Source organism: Capsella rubella, unplaced genomic scaffold, assembly GCF_000375325.1.
Source record: "Capsella rubella cultivar Monte Gargano unplaced genomic scaffold, Caprub1_0 scaffold_7, whole genome shotgun sequence".
In the NCBI taxonomy this organism is placed as follows: domain Eukaryota; kingdom Viridiplantae; phylum Streptophyta; class Magnoliopsida; order Brassicales; family Brassicaceae; genus Capsella; species Capsella rubella.
This window is the reverse complement of record NW_006238917.1, coordinates 11881098-11905135: the sequence shown is the minus strand read 5'-3', so window position 1 is coordinate 11905135 and position 24038 is coordinate 11881098. Positions and strand designations below refer to the sequence as shown.

Genomic DNA, 24038 nt, shown 5'->3' with positions numbered 1-24038 from the left:
AGGTTCCTTCACCTCATGTGAGTCTTTACACCAAGATGATTACGGCTTACGGGATACAAAGAGGAACAATAGATTGGCTGATCCGTTGGATCTGTTCGACGAAATGCCAAGATCTTTTTGCCTTAAAGTTCCTTTCTCTCTTTTTCATGAATAAGCTCTAGTTGTCTTTCCAATACAATAGCTTCTTCGTATGCGAATTCATATATCTATATATTGTGCTAAAATCATTTTAGGCAATTGATTTCCCAAAAACCCAATGTTTTAAGAGAATATATAACAAATGACGCTAGATTTGAAAAGAATTAGGAAACTAACTTCCATCAACAGAGGAGTAAACAATTACCAGGTTTTGTCTTATTCTTTTGTGATTTCTCTTTCTTCCTTTATCTTCATAGTTGGCTTGTTGCTTCCACCATTTTTTTCACCATGAAACACCAATATGCCTCTTGTTAAGATCTATCAAATTTAGCTCTACGAACACAATAAAAAACTTGATTCTTCTTTTCGCCGGCTCTTTCTTTCTCTCGGCCTCTTGCCCTTATTATTGTAGAAGATCTCTCTATTGGAATCTCCGTTGCCATTTTTCTTAATCCTTGTCATTTTCTTTTGTAACATGCTATTTTCTCAAAAGTACAAGTAATACCAGAATATATCTCTTTAACATGTTATTTTCTTGTATTAAACGTTATTTATTAGAATAACGTGTTATTTCTTCCAAAAATATGATTTTTGTGTTAAACATACATTAGTTAAACGGACAAACCATACTGGTGTAAGCTTGTCTCCGAAATAGAGAAGGCTGTAAGCATTAGATAAATAGTTGATTGGCTGAAAATGGACAAAAGACTTCTAGAAGAGAGTAAAATGCCATCTTGGCGCCGTAGCCGTCTTGCGCTTATTGTGATTGTCGAGGGTATCTTGCTATGCAGCAAACAACCATGTTAGAGCATCAAACGAAATTGTGGATTTCATCCTTTCATCCTTCTCATGATTTCCTCCTTTCTATGTAGATTCAAATCCAACTTATAATGCAACAAGAGAACAGATATTACGACTATGTTAATTCTTGGAGAGACGAGGTTGAGGATCGAGGTCATGTGGTCGAGGTTGGCTGCCCACGACGATGATATTAGTCATCTCAAGCTTATCGTCGATGAGTTTGATTGTCGGCTTGAAGAGCTTAACGCACCGTTAAGCCAGGTTGCTCACATTGTCATGGAGAAACGTAAATAGACCCCTATTGGGAAACCATTAATTAGAAGCCTACTCGTTCTTGCTTGTGCTATTGCACTGATGGTCCCAATTGTAGCACTGACTATCTTTTCCACCGTGTCCTCATAAATCCCCTCTCAAAGGGTCTCTATCTAAATCCCCCTTGTTTACTTTTTGGTCTGGTGGGAGGTATTTTGGATTTCGAATCGGAATGTTATGGACCTTTATGTTTTTGTCCCCTGCTAGGACTCTATATATGTTCCCGTTTCTGTTAATTGTCCGCCACTCTATGGAACTTATTATTATGGACAACTTAGGTTAATAAACCTGTAGAAAACTTTCCGAGAATATCAGTAGTAGTTGTGTTTCCCAACCGGGTGTTGTGGACAACATTATCATAAATACCCACATAACGCCTACATAATTACAACACTATGCAATGTTACAACGGGTTAGACACATAGTAATATATTTTTGTCTAATGGTTATAGTAGTTAGTTAATGAATTATAGATTTTTCTCATATAAAGTTTTGTATTTTTTTGGTTCTAATATACTAGATTATTAGCTTTTAACACGTGGTTTACCGCGTGATAAACATTTTCTTTGTAATTTATGTTTCTAAATATTGATAGGTTTTGTTGGAGTTTATTTAATCTATATTAACATTTTTACAGAACTTTTTTGAAATAAATCCTAAACTTCCAAACTATTTACAAAGAATGCCACTGATATTTATTGTCTTTTTAGCAAAATTAAATCCTTTAATGTTAGTTACCAAAATATTTTCGCGTATTTTCCATAAATTTTTTGTCTAATGGTTATAGTAGTTAGTTAATGAATTATAGATTTTTCTCATACAAAGTTTTGTATTTTTTATTATTATAATATACTAGATTATTAGCTTTTAACACGTGGTTTACCGCGGGATAAACATGTTCTTTGTAATTCATGTTTTTAAATATTGATAGGTTTTGTTGGAGTTTATTTAATCTATATTAACATTTTTACAAAACTTTTTGAAATAAATCCTAAACTTCCATACCATTTACAAAGAATGCCACTGATATTTATTGTCTTTTTAACAAAATTAAATCCTTTAATGTTAGTTACCAAAATATTTTCGCGTATTTTTCATAAAATTTTCCGATTGATATGAGTTTCCTTAATGCTTATATTTAATGTTGGTTGTAGACCATAATCTGTTTCCAGCATATTGCATAATGTTGTGAAACATGGAAGTGACATACGTAATAACTGAAGACAAGCAACATCATCTTCTTGTAGTCGACGCCAAATATTCCTCTATCCCAAACCTCTATCGGTTTGTACAGGTGATCTTTGAAAATATCGATCATAATAAGTCAACGCTGGTTGAATTACTAACTTTTCAAATTGTTCGTTTTCCAAATTCCATAATTCAATTCTCTCTTCGTAACTTAGATTGTTGAGGTCTTGCGATCGCAACTGACATATACAAAATGCCTGAAATTTATTACAAATGATATGTCATTAGATATCAGTTATTTTTAATAAAATATTAAAATATAATTTAAAAATAAACTTTATAACATATATTAGAAACATCATAAATTATTTCAAACATCAGAAAGATTGATAACAAATGATAACAGAAAATTGATAAAAAAAAAAAGATTTTTAACAAATGATATTATTTCAAAACGTCAGAAAGATTGATAAAAACACAATTACCACAATCTGATTTTAATCTCCTACATCACTTGGGTGACTTGCATTTGGGCCTTGCTTGGTTCCCCATATATTGAAAAGACCTCCCAGTCTAGGTATTTGTGGTAGTTGTCCAGTTTCAAAATAATTTGTGAAACCAAGACCAGATGATGACGTTTCTATTGTTGCACCACCTGACGGTTCATGTTGAGTATTTCTCATAGTTTCTCCTTCACTTCCGAGTGAAAAACCATATTGAACATTTGTTGGTGTTGTTCTTGATGATACGCCTTGTTGAAAATTGTGTGTTTGTTGCCATGTTTGACTGTTTGGTGGTGTACCTCATTGTTGACCAATTGGTGGTGTACCCCATTGCGGAGCATTTGGTGGTGTACTCCAGTGTGGATCATTTGGTGGTGTGCCCCGTTGTTGATAAATGGGACCCCAGCAACCGAGTGAATTTTGCCCTCCTAGATTATTAGTGACGGAAGATGGACTTCCAGATGATAGACCGCCTAAATGTGGACTCCCAAATGAATGACTAGAACCTAACTGCTTTGGCACATCTTGGTTGTTTTGTGAAACACCAGTCATAGCTTCTAACAGTTGTAGCTTATCTCCATCGGTGCTTGCAGCTATATCAATGAAATACTTACGCCAAAAAACTAGCTCCTTAAGTGTATTAATGCATGCCCAATAAAATCTTGGGTGCTTGGGAAGGTCTAGCGCAGTGAGTATAGCTTCCGCCTTTTTGAATTAATCGTAATCATCTTGGTCAAAACTACCGGGACGAAGTTGTTGAACACTTTGTCGCTGGAACTCTCTATACCCAGCTATAGTGTCTTGTATAATTGTCTCAAAGGATTGTCTCCTACGATTTCCTCGTGAACCACTTCCAATAGAAACTCTTGCACTTCCTCCCAGATCTTTGTGAACTACTCCCACGTCTAGTGGTTGATCGCAAATATTGGTTACCTCGTTGTTGACTTCTCCTAGAGGAATTTTGGAGCGTTTCATCGTCATCTATGGTAACATGATACTCGTCTTCTTCTTCTTGCGTTTCAAGAACTTGTGTTTGTGGCACATCATCACTATCAGAGAGTCGTCATGGTCCACTTCATCAACTGCATGTTCGTTGATCAATTGTTCTCTCCTTTGACGAAAGAAATGTTGAGATTGTGATTGAACATCATATAATACGAGACAACGTTGCACCACATCCCAAAATTCAGGTGGCTTTCGGTTAAAACTTTTTGTTAATTTGCATCCCTATAAATTTAAAATCCATTAGATTCTTGAAACGAAAATTTTGAATCATATTTTGATGAGTAAAGTGATCATTTGAACTTACAAACACTTGGTCATTCCACCACTTATCAGATGCATATATCATAGATGTATATGGATCAACCGTGATACCCGTTTTATGCATAAGAACCTTCCACCTCTTATAACTTTTTTTGAATTCATCAAGCTTGTTTTTGAAGAAACCATAAGTTATATTCATATTGAACGCTTGATTGAAATTTTCAACCATGTAATCTCTACCTATGGTCGAAGGATGCTTAAGAGTGTAATTATTCATGGCAATTGCTTCGTCAAACAATTGAATTAATGTTTTTTCTTGAATATACGACCATTTGTACTTTTCTTTGGGCTATAGATTAAGTGAATACAATATTACTTATTATGTAAAATTTAATTAATATTTTAATTCAACAAGAAAAAAACAAATAAAATTACCCGTATTGTTGTTTATGTGGGAGGAGTAGAAATTTTGGCGGGATTAGTTGAAATTGGTCGTCGTGAAGGGTTTGTGCTCCGTCGACGATTAGACGACATATCTACATTCAATAAAATCTAATTACCATGTATCCATTGTTGTATTATAATAACTATTATATCTATTATAACATTTTAGTAGCAGTTTTGGTAATAACCCTTGGTGTATGAAGATATTTACATTGTTATGCCACTGATATTAATTAACCTTTTCCATAAAATTATTTAATGTTCAGTTAACAAAATCAGATCCTATTTTAATTCTCCTAAAATTTCTCTAAAATATACTATTTAATTAAATACATCACTTAAGCCTAAAAATTAGTTCCCTTACTATTGCGATTCAGCGATTATAATCAACACAAACAATTCCATAATATTTTCTCCCTTAAAATCGATACAATAATCGTATTAATGAAGAAAGATTGGGAAAAATGTCATAAAAATCCCGAACTTTCAAATTTGGGACGATTTAATCCCGAACTTTCAAGAAGTCATTTTAATCACAAAGTTTATGTTGAAATTTCCTTAAAATAGGTAAGTTTTGTTGACTTAGCCGATTTAAACACGACATTTAGTTTCTCTTAAAATTGCGAAGACGGGGTTAACTATCCGTGAGTTGCTTCCGTTTCAAACCACAAAACGACATTGTTTAACAAACTGAAGAAAAATAAATCCTTACATTGATTCATAATTCACAAATCTAACTCCCTAACCCTAGAAAAATCCACAAATTTTCTTTACTTCCTGTTAAATTATTTCCAACATCGTTTTGTCGTCTAAGAAACATGGTCATTTCCAACATCGTTTTTGTTTGAATTTTCTTTGTTCATTAAAACATCAAATAAAATAATATAAATGATCCATTAAGTTCTTTAAGGTTAGTTCTATTTATATTTAATTTTTACGTCTAATATACCATATTATATACACACATAGTCCATTAATTTTAATAAGACAACTAAAAATTACTTAAAGTATAAATTTAACTATATAATAAGTAAATCATATCGATTAAAAGAATAGTTGTCAGAACTATAATTTTAATTGCAAAATTAATTTAATTAGAATAAATATTATATATATCAAAAAAACAAAGAAAGCCACATCTCCATTAAACACATTTAATATATCTTTAATAAAATATCAAAATTATAGTTTCTCTAATCTCTAAAACAAATTCACACCCATAAAACTGTAAGTAATTGTTATAATATATTTTTAAAAGTATTTTCATATTACATAGTTAATATACTCTTTATATATGTATAAGGGTATAAAACAATATGTAATATACAAAATTTACTAAACATATGAATTACTAATTTTTTAAAAATAATGATCACGCGGTGTACCACATGGCAAAATCTAGTATATATATATCTACTTGGTATAATAACATAGGTAAATAAATTCATGAATAAATTGGTAAACTTTTTGTGAATATGATTAAAGTAAATATATTTCAATATTTTTGAACTAAAATTATGAAGACTACGCTGTTTTTTTACATTATATATATTAATAAATTAATAAAAATACATAACCTATTACCATATTAAATTTTTGAATAAACAAGACATAATTGAAGTATTATTGTATCACACATTCAATTATTAAGAACTAAATCTAAACAAAACTGTAAATCTAATGGATGTGGTGAACAAATGAAAATTTTGAAAATTTTGATTAGTATATTCGCTATAAGATTATTTAAATTAAACTGTAAGTTAGTTCTAATTTATAAGCTATACTATTATTTTAATTAAAATATAAGCTTATTCTAATGTATTAGCTATAAGCATATATAATTAAACTATTGATACATAAATGGTTGGTTAATTTATTAGCTATGAGGGTTTTTAGTTAAATCATTCATACCCAAATTTTTGTTAAACTATTATTATGTGAATAAGAGAAATAATAATTGTGATGCTTGTTACAAAAAAAAAGTCTATACAGATTACTTTACTTTAAAGTGCCATAAATAAAAGAAATTAAAAGAGTATATACACATGAACATGATAAAAACAAACTAAACAACATTACCTTAAATAATGCCAAAACTTGTAGAGAGTACTTTTTCTGTAAAAGAGAGAAGCGAGAGTTTGAGATTTTTTTTTTCTTTTCTATTTGTGAATTTTGGTGAGAATAAGATACCTATATATACCTTTAGTTAATTATTTTAAACCTTTTGGTTATTACCCACCACGGAATTTAAACGGACGGCTGGGTAAAACACAGATGGATTCTTGAAAGACGATCTTGTGTATTTATCTGTTTCCAAATCCGACTTTCATTTTTTTTATTAAAAGAACGCAACTTGCTTTAGTTTTTGTTGAGTGTGTGACAGAGTGCGTTTTTCAAAAAACTTTCCCAAATAACACAGTTTTAGTGTTACCACTCACAACCAATGAGACATGGAAAAAAATAAGCAGAACACTAATGGGTGAGGTTTTCCTCAAGTTCAGCTTGGGTGAGTTTTTTTCTCTCTCTTAGTCCAATGTCCAATTCACAAGTCACAACAAATACATAAATGAATATACTAAATCAAACACAACCTTCACCGACCCTTTTTATTCTATCGTTTTAAACCTAACCCAAAACACCCAAATTGAAATAAAAAATCTTAACCCAAAATCCCCAAACTGAAATTGAATCTCACAACCCAAAATCTCTAAATCTTCTCAATTTTTTTCCATTTGTGTAAGTTTGTCTCGATTTTGATTAGTTGTCATCTCTAAACCACTCAATTTCTCTCGATTTCGATTCAGACGAGTTCTAGCTCAGAGACATCAATGGTAGCTTTGTTCTACTTTGGAGTGCCATCAACATGTGTATGTGGATCTGGTGTAACGATCTTGACATCGAGAACTCAAGAGAATCCTGGTCGACATTTGGGGATTTTGGATTCAATTTCAGTTTGGGGATTTTGGGTTAAGAGTTTTGATCTCAATTTGGGTTTTTTGGGTTAGGTTTAGAATGGTTTCATTTTGTATTTGATGGATCTCGTTAACAAGAGATTAACCCCGTTTAATTGCTCCGTCTGGCCATTTAACGATGTGCCTAAATTGGCAAAGTCAACAAAGTTTCATAATAAAGAGAAAGCCAACAAAAAGTTTGGGATTTAAATCAACAGTTGGAGAGTGCATGCTTTAAATCAACGAAATCGCACTCTCCAGGAGTTTAATGGCATTTTTCTCGTGTTCCAGTCTGATCAGGAGTTGCATTGACGGTATAAAAATCTGAATTACGTATTGCTTTCTTACTTCTTAGTATGTACAAACCAGAAAATTATTGCATGTGTCTACATCTGATGCAACGATGAAAGGTTTTAACAAACTTGAGATGATAGTAGCACAATCTAAATATTTGATGGGATGAAACCATCTGGGGGAGTCGAGCTATGCTAAGATTATTATTGTAGAATCATGGAGGCTCATGAGTGGATTGGTGACAATCAAATGAGGGTTGAATTATTTCAAGAGTTTAAGAATAATATTAAGTTTTTTGGCATAGAATTATTAGGAAGCATCTACACAATTTCATGAACTTCCCTTACAAAGTCAGAACGAGCATTAGTATCAAAACGATTATCACTAGCACTAGAGTTTTTGGAGAAAATGAAAGACAAGGAAATTCCATAAAGTGGTGAGTTCTAATCTAAAGCCTAAAGGTTAAAATAGCCGAGAAGTTGTTCAAAGAAGCTGGGCAAAAGAAACTGTTAAAAAGATCCAAGAATATGTTTGAAGGTTGTATTGATGTATGTCTGAGAAGGAAATATGGAGTGAATTTTCGAGGTTGTAGCTTGGGACGAGACCATATAACATGCTCTGGTCTCGGATCTGAGGGGATGTATGGGTTTCGGCCCAGAACCTCTTTGATTATTCAAAAAAAAAAAAAAAGGATTGCATACTCAATGTGATAGTGAATAGATTCTGTAAGCAAAGAGATTTTTCGGAAGCATTTAAGATTTATGAGTCCACTATGAAGGAAGTATGTGAGGCTGAAGTGACTTACATAATACTACAATAGCCACCAATGCATATTGCCGGTTAGAGAAGTACGACAAGGCTGAAAATGTTCTTTGTGAAAGAAAGAAAAAAAAAATCTAAAAGCTGAACATAATTTTTAAATTTCAAAAAAAAACCGGCGCATAGCGCGGGTCTAGGACCTAGAACTGTCCACATACGATTTTAAACGACCAATCACGATTAGACATCTCATTATTTTTAGCAAATTTTAAATAGCAATTATTTACTATATTTATAATTTTATAAAATAGAAAATAAACCATGATATATGGAAGTACAAGAGATATTTCAAAATATAGAAACTATTCTAAATATTATTTTCATATTAAAATATTGATATAATAATTATCAAAATGTAATAATTTTTTTTGGTTATCAAATTTAATGAAATTTATAAACTAAAATGTTTCAAAATATGTAGCATATGTGAGATTTTAAATGACCAATCGCAGTTAGATATTTAGTTATTTAACATTTTTATAATTATAATAATTTTTTATATTACGATGAAAAGGCAAAAAACAAAAAAACAAAGATAAAAGGAATTTAGAGAAACTTTTAGAAAAATTATATATGGAAATATTTGTTTGTATTCTAAGATTTTTTTATAAAGGGTTATTGTCGTAGGTCTAAGATCCTATTTGGTATTTTATAGAAGTTATTTCACGGGTTAATTGTTGTTTGTCCGGTTGTTTTTGATGTTCTTGTTTTTTTGGTGTATTATTATATTTAAGCAGCAAGTATCATGTCATATATTAATGTTTACATATTACAAACCCATGCATAATAGTTGTCCACCATGCACAACTACATCAAACAAAAAGTTGTCTTACACTATAGACTGTCAATATTATTCCATGTCCGCATAGCCTAAAAATAAATGTGGCTATAATGTTAAACAAATTTCATGAAAAGCTTTGCGTCATGGAAAAAACAACCCTCCCACCAAAAAAACACACCACCCCGGTTACATTGTAAAACATGTCCACATACACAGTTCGTGGACATTTAATAAAAACGATGGAACATTACCCAAAACCAAAAAATATTGCAGTAAACCAACCGTTAAAGTCTCAGATTGGATTTTTGCAGCTTGCCCTATTGTGGCCCATCTTTTTAGATGTAGTGCATTTATTTTCTTTCTTCTTTTTACCTCCTTTCCCCTACATTATTGTCCATTTAGAATTGGTTGACTAATTTCTACATTTTATAAAATACTTGAACAAAACTAACCGTGTGCTCCCCACGCGAAGAAATACGGATTGTCTTAGGACGGCTAGACCCTCTTTTTGTTTTTGGAGGCTTTACCATCTTTAGCGCCAATGTGTTAGGAACGTCAACATCTTTCTCTCCAGCCGGTGGTAATATACGTTCACCCAACAACGATCTCCACTCCGCTACCAACTTGTACATCCCAACGAGTGAGTAAATGTCCATATTCTAGATCCCGACACACGCCATAGCGTGACAACATGGCACTATCAAGACGTCAAACATTCTACACGTGTATGTTTTTTTCCAGGTCCACCGTGAAGACAATACCGTAGCTGTTGTTTACTTGGTACTTGAGATCATCAAACGCAATTACCGCACAGTCGGTCGCCTCCATAAAATTCTCTATTAGCAATTTTTTTTTCTGGTGTACAAATTGTCGCAGTTTTGTACCCCTTACACATCAAATCTTCCAATTACTTCTTCAGCCTAGCCATCTCCTCTGAATCCATCCGGTACAGCGCCTTATACAATGGTATCGTCCCGGGTTCCAACTCAATCGTGAAAGGATCATACTGAGAATGTGGTAACCCTTTCAGCGACTGAAACACATCCTCGAACTCCTTAACCACCTAGATCTTGCTCACCGGCTACCTCCGCAACCGTCTTTGGCATCACAATCATCGCCAAGTAGGCTTCACGCCCCTTCTTAATCATCTTCTCTGCCTACATTTCCGAGATCACTAAACTTCCCGAAATTGGTCTCTCACCCTAGTACTACAACTTTGGTTCGGACTAGCCCGTCCCTGAAACGCTAGCACCTTGCCTCTTGCAACCTTAACTGTTGAGTAGACCTGAGGTCCCTCTAGCTATGCAACTGGCAGCGGCCTTAGCTCACTTATAGGCTACCCTCACTGCTACACCCTTTGCTGCACTCTCGGCTGCACCATCGGCTGCACAGTTGCTACCACCATTTACTACGCCTTAGGTTACCTCGCCTTGATGTGCCTCGTCTCCTAGTAGTGGAAACATACACGAGTCTCCTCGTGTGGCTCACTCCTCTTTGGACAGCTCGCCAGCTTGTGGTCCTTGCTCCCCCACCCAAAGCATCCTGGACCACCCTAACCTGTCCTGAAAGCGTCATCCGACTTCCTCTTCAGTCCCCACGCAAGCTTGCCGCCCCTGCTCGGAACCTACTTGGCTGAGCCGTTTTTGGCTGCACTGAAGGACTAAGAACTACCACCTGACTCTTCAACTTGTTCTCCAAATCCGTCGCCACCTCAACCAGCTCCACAAGCGAACCGTAGGTTTGCACCTTGCATCACACCCTCATGCCGTGGTTGGGACCCTTCATGAACCGACACACCTGCATATGCTCCAGATCTCCCACACGACCCGAGTACACCAAGAGTCTGCTAAACTCTGCGTTGTACTCCTGCACTATCCGCTCACTCTCACTCCATGCGGTCCAATGTCTCCGCCCGGAAAATCTTGGCATTAAACTCTGCCAAGAACTCCCCCACACCATGAACCTCTGCTCCCTCTTGGCCAGCACACTCCTCCAACACAAGTTTGCATCACCAACCAAGTAATGAGCCGCTAGATCCACCCGGTACGCCTCTGGGCACCTCATAGACTGGAAATATCGCTCTAGTCTGACATGCTACTCATCCGGTACAGCAGGAGCGGAACCCTTGAGAAACATGCTCATCCCGAACCTCTGCAGCTGCTCCATCATCCGCAAGTAGTACAACTGGTCCACCACCGTACCTACTACCTCCTGATGTACCGCCTCAACACCTGGTTGTACACCCACCCCGACCGGCTAACTCCCACAACCCCTGGTGGTCCAACTAGAGCCTGCACAGGTACCACTCCTGGTAACCACTCTAAAAGCTGCGTCAACAGATCATCAAGATGATTATTCTTAGCCTAGGTCCCACCTGTTGGAACCCACTCCCACCTGGGTTCCCAGCCACACTAGTACCGTCTTTGGACAAGTCGGCTCCAACAACACTCACACTAGCATTGCCCAGAGATCCCTCCTGAAACGTCTGAGATTCATTGACATGCTAAAGGCAACACCACGCCCCCTACCGCGACCACGCCCACAGCCACGACCACGACCACGCCCACAGCCATGACCACGACCACGACTACTAGCAGCTCCACCTCTAACCATCTGCACTAAAAAACAGAAGGCTAAGAACAAAAGAGTTCAAAACACACAACACAAATTACCGTGGAATCTTATTGAAGGCTTAATAGGATGATCTAGGTCTCCATGCACACACAATTGATTAAACACACACATCTCTATCACCCATTTAACCTAGCACTAGAACCGTAAGGACTTTGATACCAAATTGAAAAGACCCAACCAGTTTTTTTTTTTTTGACATGCAAACCAAATTAACCCAATCAATTGAAACCAGCTAAAGCAGCTAAATGGGTTGTAATCAATTTAAACTAACTAAACCAGCTAACCGGTCTAAATCAATTTTAACCAAATAATCACAATTAACAAAACCACACCACAATAACTAGCAATAACCCGTGGAAGACTTAACTAAACTATCCAAAAAATTCAAGGGTGAATTGGTGGTATATGAAGTTTTCTAAGATAAATATTTTTTTGGCCCCCTTACTATTCAAAATTGGGAGTTAAGGCCTGCTATTACACGTTGTGTGAGTCAGAGAGGGAGTGTTTTGTGTGAGTGAGAGATGGAGTGTGTAATAGAGAGGGTGAAAAGACCAAAAAGGATTTTGTGTTTAGGGGGGAGATTTAACAGGTGGACAAAGAGGTGGATTTGTTAAAGGGCGAACAAAGAGGTGGGAAAAACATTAGGTCACATGAGATAAAAAAGGTCCATTTGTATGAAAAGAAGAATTTGTTCGGCTTCCAGAGAGCTGTAGGACAATAAAGGAAAGGAGGAGAGGGAGAGGAGAAGCGAGAGGAGAGACATGGGAAAATTTCAAAATCTTTTGCACAGTGGGGTCGACCACGTAGGTGGAATTATCAAGATTTGGGGGGGGGGGGAGGAATAAAGCTTTAAATTAGGCATATGTTAGAGATGAAGTGTGAGAAGAAGCAGGTTGTGAAGGAAGAACCAGTTGTATCAGCATGGAAGGTGAGTAAATTACGCTTTTGTTTTCCATTGGGAATATTTTGTTTATGATTTAAGGTATGACGTTGGTTTTGGAGATGAAGATGGTAAGTATCTAACCTTTTATTGGGTTAGGATATATACAAGCAAAGGAGGTTATTACTGGTGGTGGAGGAGTTAGTTCAATTTTAGTTGGTTCACTCCCATTTGTTGTTGTAAGTGTCTGATCATTACGTTGAAACGCTTCCTCCATGAAGAAAAAATTAAGTGTAAACCAGAAACTGGAAAACGCGACAATTTGTGATAGAAAACAATGCGTAAGAGGGGTAAACCTTTGCAGGAGGTGTAACTTCAGACGTTGCTAGAAGGCTCACATCTTTTGGTGGTGTGTAGGGAGTAGAAAGGTCTCCATTATCTTCCTCGGAACAATTTTATACGAATGAAATATTAGAAAGAAGAAATAAAGTGACAACTGAAACCAAAATTGAAAACTCTTACACACCTGAAGCAGTTGAGATAGGGTTAGGGAATCCACAAGAGGAGAAGGCTGTGCTGGTTGTAGGATGGGCCGGGCGGCTCTGATTCGGCAACAGTTGGAAGTAGTTGCTGAAATAAAGAAAAGGTTTGTATTACATTAGAGAAGACTAAAAATGCATTTTATGGTACAACCCTGTGTTGGAGAAGGAAGAAAGTAATGCGGACCTCGGTGGTATTAGACATGTTCACCAGGTCATCACTTATTGTGGGGTTTAGGTCCTGTTTTTTGCAATGAAGGAATGAATACGGTTTTAGTAAACAGACTAATGGATATAGATCCTACTTAGGTAATAAAAAGTTAAGACATGATACACAATCAAAGCTAATACGACTTAGATAATTATTTTGTGACTAATAATTAGTTATGAGATGTGACTAACCTGGAGAACGGGATTCAGTGTGTTTATCTCTTTCAAAACAAATGGGATGGCTATGTAATCCTCCCATATACAGTTTTCCAAACGGCTCTTGAATACTTGACCAAATACCACAGGAGATTGTTGTGCAGGTTGGAAACCAAGATCAGAACTAGACATTTCTTTTGGTTCTTCACTGATGGTGCGTTTTGGAGACTTGATAGTCTGCTTAGGCTCCTCAACAGCATGTATAGGGCTGGAAACATCCTCAGATTTCAGCAAATCCGATCCTACTTCTCTAACCTTGCCTTTCCTAGAACTGGATATGTGTTTCTGATGTTTAGATGATGAAGTTGAAGGGCATGGTTCTGTAGCCGTCCTCGGATGAGTACTGCAACTGAGTTTTTCATCAATGTAATCCTTGATGTTTTTTTCCAAATCTTGATTCTGCCCCCGAATGAAATCCTTCAGCTCAGCCAATGAGGAACCCCTAATAAACAGAGAAGCTGGGGAGTTTTGGTGCCTACTTTGGTTGGTTTTGGGTGCCTTAATGTCAGACCGGGATATTCCTCTTCACTGACGTGCATGTCATCCAAATCTACTTCTTTAGCATTTTTGTCGCCTCCTACCATCGAATAAAAAGCGTTATTGTTCACCCTTTTTCCAGCAGCCCAGTCTGACAGATTCTTCATCATCCCACAATAATCCATCCACATTAATGGGTTCATCAGTGTATACTGTGTATGAAACATAAAGCTGGACAAACAAATTAACACAAAGACAATTGTTACAATCTCCTCATAAAACTAAGTTGTTCCTAATTTCAGAAAAAATAAAGAATACCTCACGAGTGAACTCTACTTTGTTGATGGCTTTATCAGGTAGAAGTCTCTTACCATATAACTTCACATTTAGGTCATCAACAAATGTAGAAACATCAGTGGGATTGGGGATTGATAGGAGCATTGGTATATTGGTCTGCTGTAGCATGCACTATTGGTCTGCTGGAGCCTATTCCTCAAGCCATTTAGAGGGTCGTCCGAATTTTGGGATGGCCCGAAACGTCTAAAAGTCTCGTTGAACGCTTCTCTGCCCAGGGATATGACATGGAAAAATCTCATTGAACGCTTCTCAGCCCAGGGATATGACATGGAAAAGTCTCGTCATGAAGCATCTTCACAAACTGTCACGTAATATTTCCACTTTTGTTGTTACACACTAGAACCCCATCAACAATGACAATGAGAACAAGATCAAACATTTTCTCCGGTGACATCCTTTGCTGTGGGGGACATTCCCTCTTATGCTGAAGAAGGGATAGACATTCAGAGACCGTGGCTGAAGACCTCACTCCAAATAAAAAAACACCAAACAGACTCAGATTCGTCAAGATGGGGTTTCAGTTCTTCTTTTGAAGGGAGTGGATCACACCTGAGCCCTGTCACAATGTAGAATTCTTTTAGTGAAAACCTCATCGGGAATCCACCATATACAGTCCACAACTCGTGTTTCTTTCTGGTGAATACTTGCCGGTACAGAAGTCCATGGATCAGTTTGGGTGAAGTGATGCACCGAGATACTGGCAGGTGAAATAATTTCCCAAACTGCGACCTTTGTAGCTTATCCCATTCAGGGGTTCCTTGGAGAACAGATACGAGGGCACCAAGGTACTCTGGCCTTGTATAAATGTTCAAACGAGCATTCTCAGCCAAACATCCTGGAGGGAAAATAGGGGTTGGCAGTTTTGGCGTTAATTGGTCACCATCTGTGGAGAAAAAGCCAAAATTAGCTCACTTTTAGTCAGATAATGAGGATTGTAATCAGTTCTAAGAGCAGTTAAATTATTAACCCATATGCTTAGAAAGAAGATGTTCCCTAAGAATTTAGAAGCATTAAATTTTACTGTCAAACAAGGATGCAAGTCAATTTGCATATACTTTATAGTCCAATTTTGTTTCAAATCTCTAAACATACAAATGTACAGCTTCATAACAAAGTAAATATATAGAATTTTAAAATAGCATATTCTTTATAAAAACGGAGGGGTACCTGGGGGATCAAGTCCAATTTCCGGCTCTCTCTCACAGCCTGCATTCCCTAAATCCTGCTCTCTCCCACAGTCCTCCTTCCCTAGATCATGCTCTTTGCCACAGTCCTTGGCGCTGGCTTGAGAACCACTCTTTTGAGGCGATCGCCAGTGCTTCCCAGAAGTTGAGGCTAACACAGTACCTGAGGGATCAAGTCCACAAATAGCAGATTTGATTTATTTTACAATCTGTCTTCAATTCAACCATAAATTAGAGGCTGTTTTTTAGAATGAGACGGGTACATGAGGGATCCGGTTCAATATCCGCCTCTATGCAACAGTCCTCATTTCCAGTTTCCTCCTCTGTACCATAGTCCTTTGCGTTGTCCTGAGAACCACTCTTTTAAGGTGATCCTCGGGTCTTCCTTGAACTTGAGGATGACACCGTGGTTCCCACTGTGAAATCTATTATTTAACAAAGATAAGGTTAATATTTTCAACAACTGAATCAAATCTTTGCTCTTCGATACAGATCAACTAAATATAACACAAATATATAAATGAAAGTTAAAGAAGGGTACTCGAATTGAAACAAGGATGGTTGACGATCACAAAGGTACTAAGGACAGAGGAAACCAGTCAACAACTGAATGAAATCTTTGCTCTTCCAGACAGATCAAGTCAATGTAACAGAAAGATATATATGACTGTTAAAGAAAGATTCTCGAATAGAAACAAGGACGCTTGATGATCACAAAGGTACTAAGGAAAGAGGTAAAAGGCTTGGCAATTAGCAAGAAATAGAATTTCAACAAAATATTCAAAAACGCTTTTCAACCAATAAACCACAGATACAATTCTATAGAGAAATCGAAACCCTTAACCCCATAAGTAGAAAACAAAACCCCAGAAATTGATACAATTAGCCCCATAAATCATTCACATTTAACTTTCCTCAACCACAAACTTTGAACATCTTCTGGACAAAAAAATTTCATCGACATAGATCTGTAGTGGATAACACTTCTGGAAACGAGGAATAAAAAACATGAAAAATCGTTGCCAAATCATTGATATCAACAAGAAATATAACCAATAAGTACCTTCGTCTTCACAGAGACCCTGTAATCCAGCTTTAGTGGCTGACCTAGTACGGCCCCTCATTTCCAGAAGTGAACAAGCGCTGCCGACAAAAATGTCGGAACTATCTATACTGATAAATAAGGAAAGAGCACCGTCGTTGAACTTCAGAGCCTATTGGTTGATTTTGCACAGTGTCGTTTCGGCGAGATTAGGGTGTTGCTTGGGGAAGGAAGGAGAAACGTTTTGAATCGTTTCGGCGAAACACGATTTGTGAAAGGAATAAAGTTTTGTATTTTAATGAAATGGCAACAAGGTAATTCTTAAGTGTCAAAATAACTGTCAAAACCGCAAATATTCCCTTTAAATTGCGTTAAACCAGCATTCCAACCATAACCAAACCATACATCATCCAAAAATAGAATCACACCCTAACATGTTTCTAAATACCATAACTAACAATTTCTAAATAATTCTACCATATTCCAAACAATCCAACGAGTCCATAGATCACCCCGCTCTCCACGCCTTGATTCTACGGTCACACTTTTCCATTACCTGCATCACAGAAAGAGATGCATAAGTATTTCCAGAAATACTTAGTGAGTCTATAATCCAAACTATTAGTCTATACACACAAGCAATATCAACCATAATCAAGTAATATCAACACACAAAACACGCAATAATCCAACTCTCAGTCGGTGCTGACAGCTGGTGTCGATTGACACCCAATGTACGCACATGATTGCCAAAATTATTTCATTATTTTAAACTAAAGATGTTATGCCAATATATATAGTCAAAATGTATTATAATTATAATTATTTGGTAAATCTAGATTTATAGCCAATGTACGCACATGATTGTCATGTACGTACATAGAGAGATGTACAACATTTATTGTTAGTCTCCATCTTCCAAAAATTAAATTTGTTAGACTGTTCACCACAATGTAGAATCATCCAGATAACAAAATATTAGAATCATCCAAATAACAAAATATTAGAATCATCCTGAAAACAAAATAAGTTATGCATCCTAAAACATATTATCCTTATGTTAAAAATACCAACATACGATTAGTTTAATACCCAGATACGAAGTCAATGCAACGGCCCTATAGCATGCTCATAGACATCAATCGCATACATCTTGTTGAAATTATCAACATCCTCCTCTTTTATTGTTAACAAATACGACATCAGATTCCCCATCATCAGTAGTTCTAAAAACTTCATGGAAAATGGTCCACAATCTTTTGTTTTATCATTCTAAGCTAATCCATCAACTCTGGCATATATAAACGGAGACAGGTCGTACTCTTTGTCAATTACCGCATTGAGTAAGAACGGTATCATCTCAATGATAGGCTGAATGCACACCTTCACAACTGTATCTCTCGTCGCTATCACTAGAGGATCATAAATGTTAACAATTCGTTGTTGCAGACTTATTGAGACTCTGACCGAATGCCAAAGTTTCCAGTTCGTTGGTATGTATATCACATCAATTTATTCTAGCCACTTCAACTTTGGTTCACAAGGCATTCCTTCCCTATTAACAATGTCGACGAGGACTTTTCCCCATATGAAACTATCTTTCTTCTTACAATGGAAAAAGGAATGGTATTGTCTTGATAGCTCGTAAGGCAATACAAAATCCAATATGACGCACCTTCTCTTCTTCATCCACTCTCTGTTCTTTTGCCACAACATTAACGCAATCATTTCCAAATCAATACTCATGTACGTGTGCACAAAAAACAATATGTACGTATAATACAAATATCACAACAAAGTACGTATTCTACAAACGACATACACTATGTACATCTTTTAGAGAGCAAGTAATAATAATTACCAGAGTGTGGACCCAAGTTTGTGGTATTCAAGAATAGTGAAAAACTGGTTATCTGCTTTGCGAAATCCAAATTGATTGTGAATCATGCATAATTGGTTTAAACATAATTTAAATGTAAAACATTATAAAATATAACTTACAGTCAATGAAAAATCAAAATAGCAGTTACACATTATCTTCTTGTATTAAGTGGGTTAATTTGGTTAATTTAGCTACATCAACACTTACTAATGGCTCGTAAGAGAGTGTTCCAGCAGCAACCAAAACTTTTGTTGACACTCCCGTTTCTTTCACATTCATGGTCACTGTTTCTTCCCTTAAAATATCATCGATGAAAATCACTTTGCGCCTAAACAGCTTCTCGCCTTTAGTTGGAAACACTTCCATGTGTTGAATTTATACATCGAACTATCCACTATGTGAAAACATACATGCACTTTTAACTAATTTGAATTTCGAATCTAAGGTTTTGTTTTGTGCCTTAACATACAAAACATGTTTTTCATGCTTCATGTTGTTAATCCTACCATCAAGTGATGATGAAGTGGATTCCACGTGTGCGAAGACGTAAAACGACGTTTTTTAATCGTTAGAATAAAAAAAATTTTTTTGCTGCTGGCAATGCTCGAACCCGCACCACGTCCAAAACCAACAACCTCTCTATAACCACTGGGACATAACAGACTATTGAGATTTTGTTAGCAAAACTTTGATATATACATTTCCGTTTGAAGATTAAAATCTTTGATTATAAAATCAATCATATGGATTTTGAAATAACATATTAAATCTTTAGATTTAAATCCTTTTATTTACACTATCAAATTCTATAAAAAAAACATTTAAAACATATTGCGGATTCTGAAATCCAAAAAAAATCACTAAACGAACAACATAAAATTTTAACTAGTATTTATAAATCATAGTTACAATAACACATGATTTTGATAGTTGTTTTAAAATCAATGATTGAATAACATATGATTTTTATTTGAATTTCTAAACTTATTAAACTCCATGAACCAATAACCCCAAAATCCCAATAATATATTAAATCTTGAAAATAATATATCATTAAATTCCAATAATATAATATATTAAATCCTAATAATATTTTAAAATGTATTCTCATTAAATTCCAAAAATATATTAAATTTCAATAATATTGCTCAAATCTTCCGACGGAAGAGTATATATAAACTATTTGCTCACTAAATACCAATAATTTGTTATATCTGAGTGGTTATAGAGAGGTTATTGGTGTTGGCCGTGGTACAAGTTTGAGCCTTGCCAGCAGCAAAAAAAATCTTTTGTTCAACGACTAAAACGATGTCGTTTTACGTCTTTGCACACATGGAATCCACCTCAGCACACGTAGAATCCACTTCAGCATTACTTGAAGGTAGGATTAACAACGTGAAGCATGAAACACATTTTTGTATTTTAAAGCAAAAAAACGAAATATTAGATTCGAAATTCAAATTAGTTAAAAATGCATGTATGTTATCGCAGAATGGATAGTTCGATGTATAAATTCAACACATGCTGATTGTGCAGGTATGAAAAGCTATTTTTCCTCGTCATCTGTTTCCGGGTCGGGTCTGATAAGTTGTGTATAGCAAGTAAGGACACCATCAACAATTATTATCAGTGCTAGAGCTAATTTCTTCCACCCATCCATTTATTGTTGGTGTTGAATTTTCCACAAAAAGTGTTTCCCACATAGATAAACAGTCATCTTGCACAACAACCACTTCTTTCACAGCTTTCTTCTTGAGATATCGCCCACATTCAAGACTTGTTATAAGAGAAAATTCTCATAATCCAAATTTGATGGGCTGATCAACAAAAACCATCCACATCTAATACCGTTTTATATTTACCACCAAAAACAAATATTATGAAAACATGTCAAAAATCATAAATTGAAAATCACACAAATACGATTAATGGTAATAAATATCATACATTCAAAAACATATAAATTTTAAACTCTTACTCTAAGGTAAGAACCACTTACTTATAAGTTTAAGTACGTAGAAACCATTCAAGTCCTATTACCAAAAAAGAGGGGTTAAAGATAGCTGATACAACATGTTCATACATCTCAGAAGAGGGCACCACCTACAAGCTCCTCATCATCATTGTCTTCTTGTTCATGAGGCCCATTGGTGGCATTATTGGATTGGATCTCATCATCCATTTGCACATGTTCAGTTCCATCTTTGGAAATATTGGCAGCTTGGTTCTCCCCCGTTGTTGCTTGGAGGTTGTATGGTTACCGACGCACCTGTTGCATGAGTTGGATGAGACGACGGGAAAGTGTTTGCTCCACCTTCAGGTTTGCTCCACCTTCAGGCATATATTGTCTCATATACTCCACCACTATGGCCACCTGCTCTTGAAGAGAGGTGACTTGACGTTCAAGAGAAATTGTTAGTATATTACACATTGTAACTTCTAATATATAATAGACTTATGTCATTAACTTACAATTAACTCTCGGAGTTGGTCATAAGACCGGGCACCAGAAGTGTGAGCATGTGGGCCAAAACCATCACAAGGAGACTTCCGATTCTATGATGTTGTCTTGCTCTTCCTCTTAGCTGCGTCTGTGCCCCAATACTCCAACATTACTTCCCAAATATCTTCACTAATCCACTCAGGTTTATTACCTTAAGCTTTGGCCTTAGAGATCATGTCTCTCAGGCGGCCACCAATAGTGTGATACCACAAACGATACACTTCTGCCCCACGTACTTGATCCCAGTTAAAGGTTTGCTGCCAAAGGATACATACATGTTAAGTAATTAGTAAGAAGTATGGTTTATATATATGTTAAAATACCAAAAAGTAAACTGAAACGTGAGTTACAATGAAATCTCCCCAACATTACATAAGCCCATCATTGGGAACATAAGAGATGTTGTACCATGGACCATGAATATTTAACACGTGGATATGGAAAAAAACAAACATGATCCGCCTATGTTGTCAAAATGAATGGATCATAATTCTCATATACCCCTGATGTACAAACCTCAACAACACCATGTTCACGCATTCTATTACTTGAACCCAAAGTCGTATCAAACCAGTCACATCGGAATAATGTAATTTTTAATCCAACAGCGCCGTAATATGCAATTTCAATTACTTGTTGAATTTTTCCATAATAATTTTGTTCGCTTCAGAACTCCCACATATAGAAATACCGTAATTAGTTGTAGTCCTATTCATTGCATGGTTAACTGTATGAATGTTATAGCCTCGTGAAAAATATTCATTCCAACATGTAAATCGTCTTATTGGCCCTCTTACGAGCTTTTGTAACCACAATGGATACAAATAGATTTTGTATAATCACTTTGAACCTCTATAAAAGCATATAAAGTATCAACTTAGCTAACTAAATATTTATGCTAACCAGTAAAAAAAACCTTAAAATATTTATTTCAAACTTACGAAATTGTATAACCAGTTTTCATAGTCTCTTTCTTTCATAGTCGTTAACATATCTTCCGTAAGCCCAACATTCCTTTCTCTTGCATCATTATCAAATAATCTGCATAACTTATAAAAAGCAAAATAAATTGAAAGTATTAGTTCAAAATTTATATATATATATATATATGTGTGTGTGTGTGTGTGTTTGTTTTTGTAAAGATTAACCTTTCAAAGTGTCGCAATTCTTCACAATTGAGCAAAATATATGTATGAGCGATGTGGTTGTCATCATTACTTAGCCACTCAAAATATGTTTTGCCACTTCCACCTCCAACATGTATAAATAATGTTGGCACATAACACTGGTAAGTATATTGCTGAGAAAAACCACTAGCACCACAATTGAACCTTCAACACTTGCTTTGTTATTCGCCTTTTTCTTGAGGTGAAACATGAATCGTTCGAAAGGATACATCCATCGAAACTGCACCAGTCCACCAAGCTCTGCTTTTGTAGGTAAGTTGACAATCAAATGCTCCATAACATCAAAGAAAGAAGGTGGAAATATCTTCTCGAGATTGCAAAGTGTCTGAGCGATATAATTTTTCACACGATAAACATCGCTTATATTTAGGCATGTCAATTAGGGCTAAAGCCCGCGGGCTAGTCCGGCCCGGCCCTAAAAAACATCGGGTTCGGGCTTAAATATATATGTCCAGAAAAAACCGGGCCTTTTGGGCTAAGCCCATTCGGGCTAAAGGGTTTTCTGGGCTTAACCCGGTCGGGCTCGGGCTGGCCCGAAAAGCACTTAAATAAATATATTTTTATTTTTGTAAATATTGTAGTTTGAATAGAAGATTTGATTAATGAATTAATTTTTCATATTTACTTACTAGCCTTACTTAATACTTTTAAAATCATTATCTATCATATTTTCTATTATTAATATATGTCAAAACTGAACAAAGCTAAAATTATATATAGATATTGACTCTATCATCTACTTTAAAGTATTTTAGTTCCATATTTTATTGGGTTAAAGTGTAAATAATTTATTTAGTCTTCATTTTTTCTCTTAAATTAAGTTAGTTTTAATGAATATCGATAAGTTATTTAAATTTTGATACATTATTTTTATAGTATACTTTTAAATATTGTTTTTTAAAAACTATTATGAACTTAGAAGTTGATTTTTTATCGTTAGCTAAAGCACAAAAGGCCTGAAAAGCCCTGTAGCCCTGTTAGGGCCTGGCCGGGCTTTGAAATATAGGCTCGGATATTTTTCGGGCCGGGCCGGGCCGGGCTCAAATATATGAGGGCTTTACGGGTTTTGGGCCGGGCCAGGCTAGCCCGATTGACATGCCTACTTATATTCAAACTTCTTGAACAAATATCAAGGAAAAATAAGCCCACATCTACGGAAAAACAAGATTATTAAATTAAAAACATAATTATACTTGCCATAAATAATACATTTTACCTGATATTGCTTCATGGACTTCTGCTGGAAGGAGTTCATAGAATGCAAACGGAAATAATTGATGCATAATAACATGATAGTCATGACTTTTCAAACCATATATTTTATACCCTTGATCGATGTGTATGCATCTTCCTATGTTAGACACGTACCCATCCGGAAACTTTACCACATCCTTTAACCATTTAAGAAAAGCCAGCTTTGCATTGGCTGA

The 24038-nt window shown here is 35.7% G+C and overlaps 1 protein-coding gene and 1 long non-coding RNA gene across 3 annotated transcripts; both read right to left on the bottom strand.

Moving 5' to 3' along the window:
- Window positions 1-3622: 3622 nt before the first annotated feature.
- LOC17880220 lies at window positions 3623-4485 on the bottom strand. The gene is given in 3 exon segments (XM_023779775.1): window positions 3623-3817; window positions 3819-3847; window positions 4248-4485. Coding segments are annotated over 3 exon segments (462 nt in total).
- A 16434-nt stretch (window positions 4486-20919) lies between these two features.
- Window positions 20920-23045, bottom strand: LOC111829633. Of its 2 annotated transcripts, none has more exons than XR_002833010.1 (4): window positions 22570-23045; window positions 22363-22470; window positions 21391-21678; window positions 20920-21312 (listed from the first exon to the last, which is right to left on the bottom strand). It is a non-coding gene; the product is annotated as an uncharacterized LOC111829633 (long non-coding RNA). The 2 variants fall into 2 exon arrangements; XR_002833009.1 differs by having other exon boundaries at window positions 22363-22462.
- Between the last annotated feature and the right edge of the window lie 993 nt (window positions 23046-24038).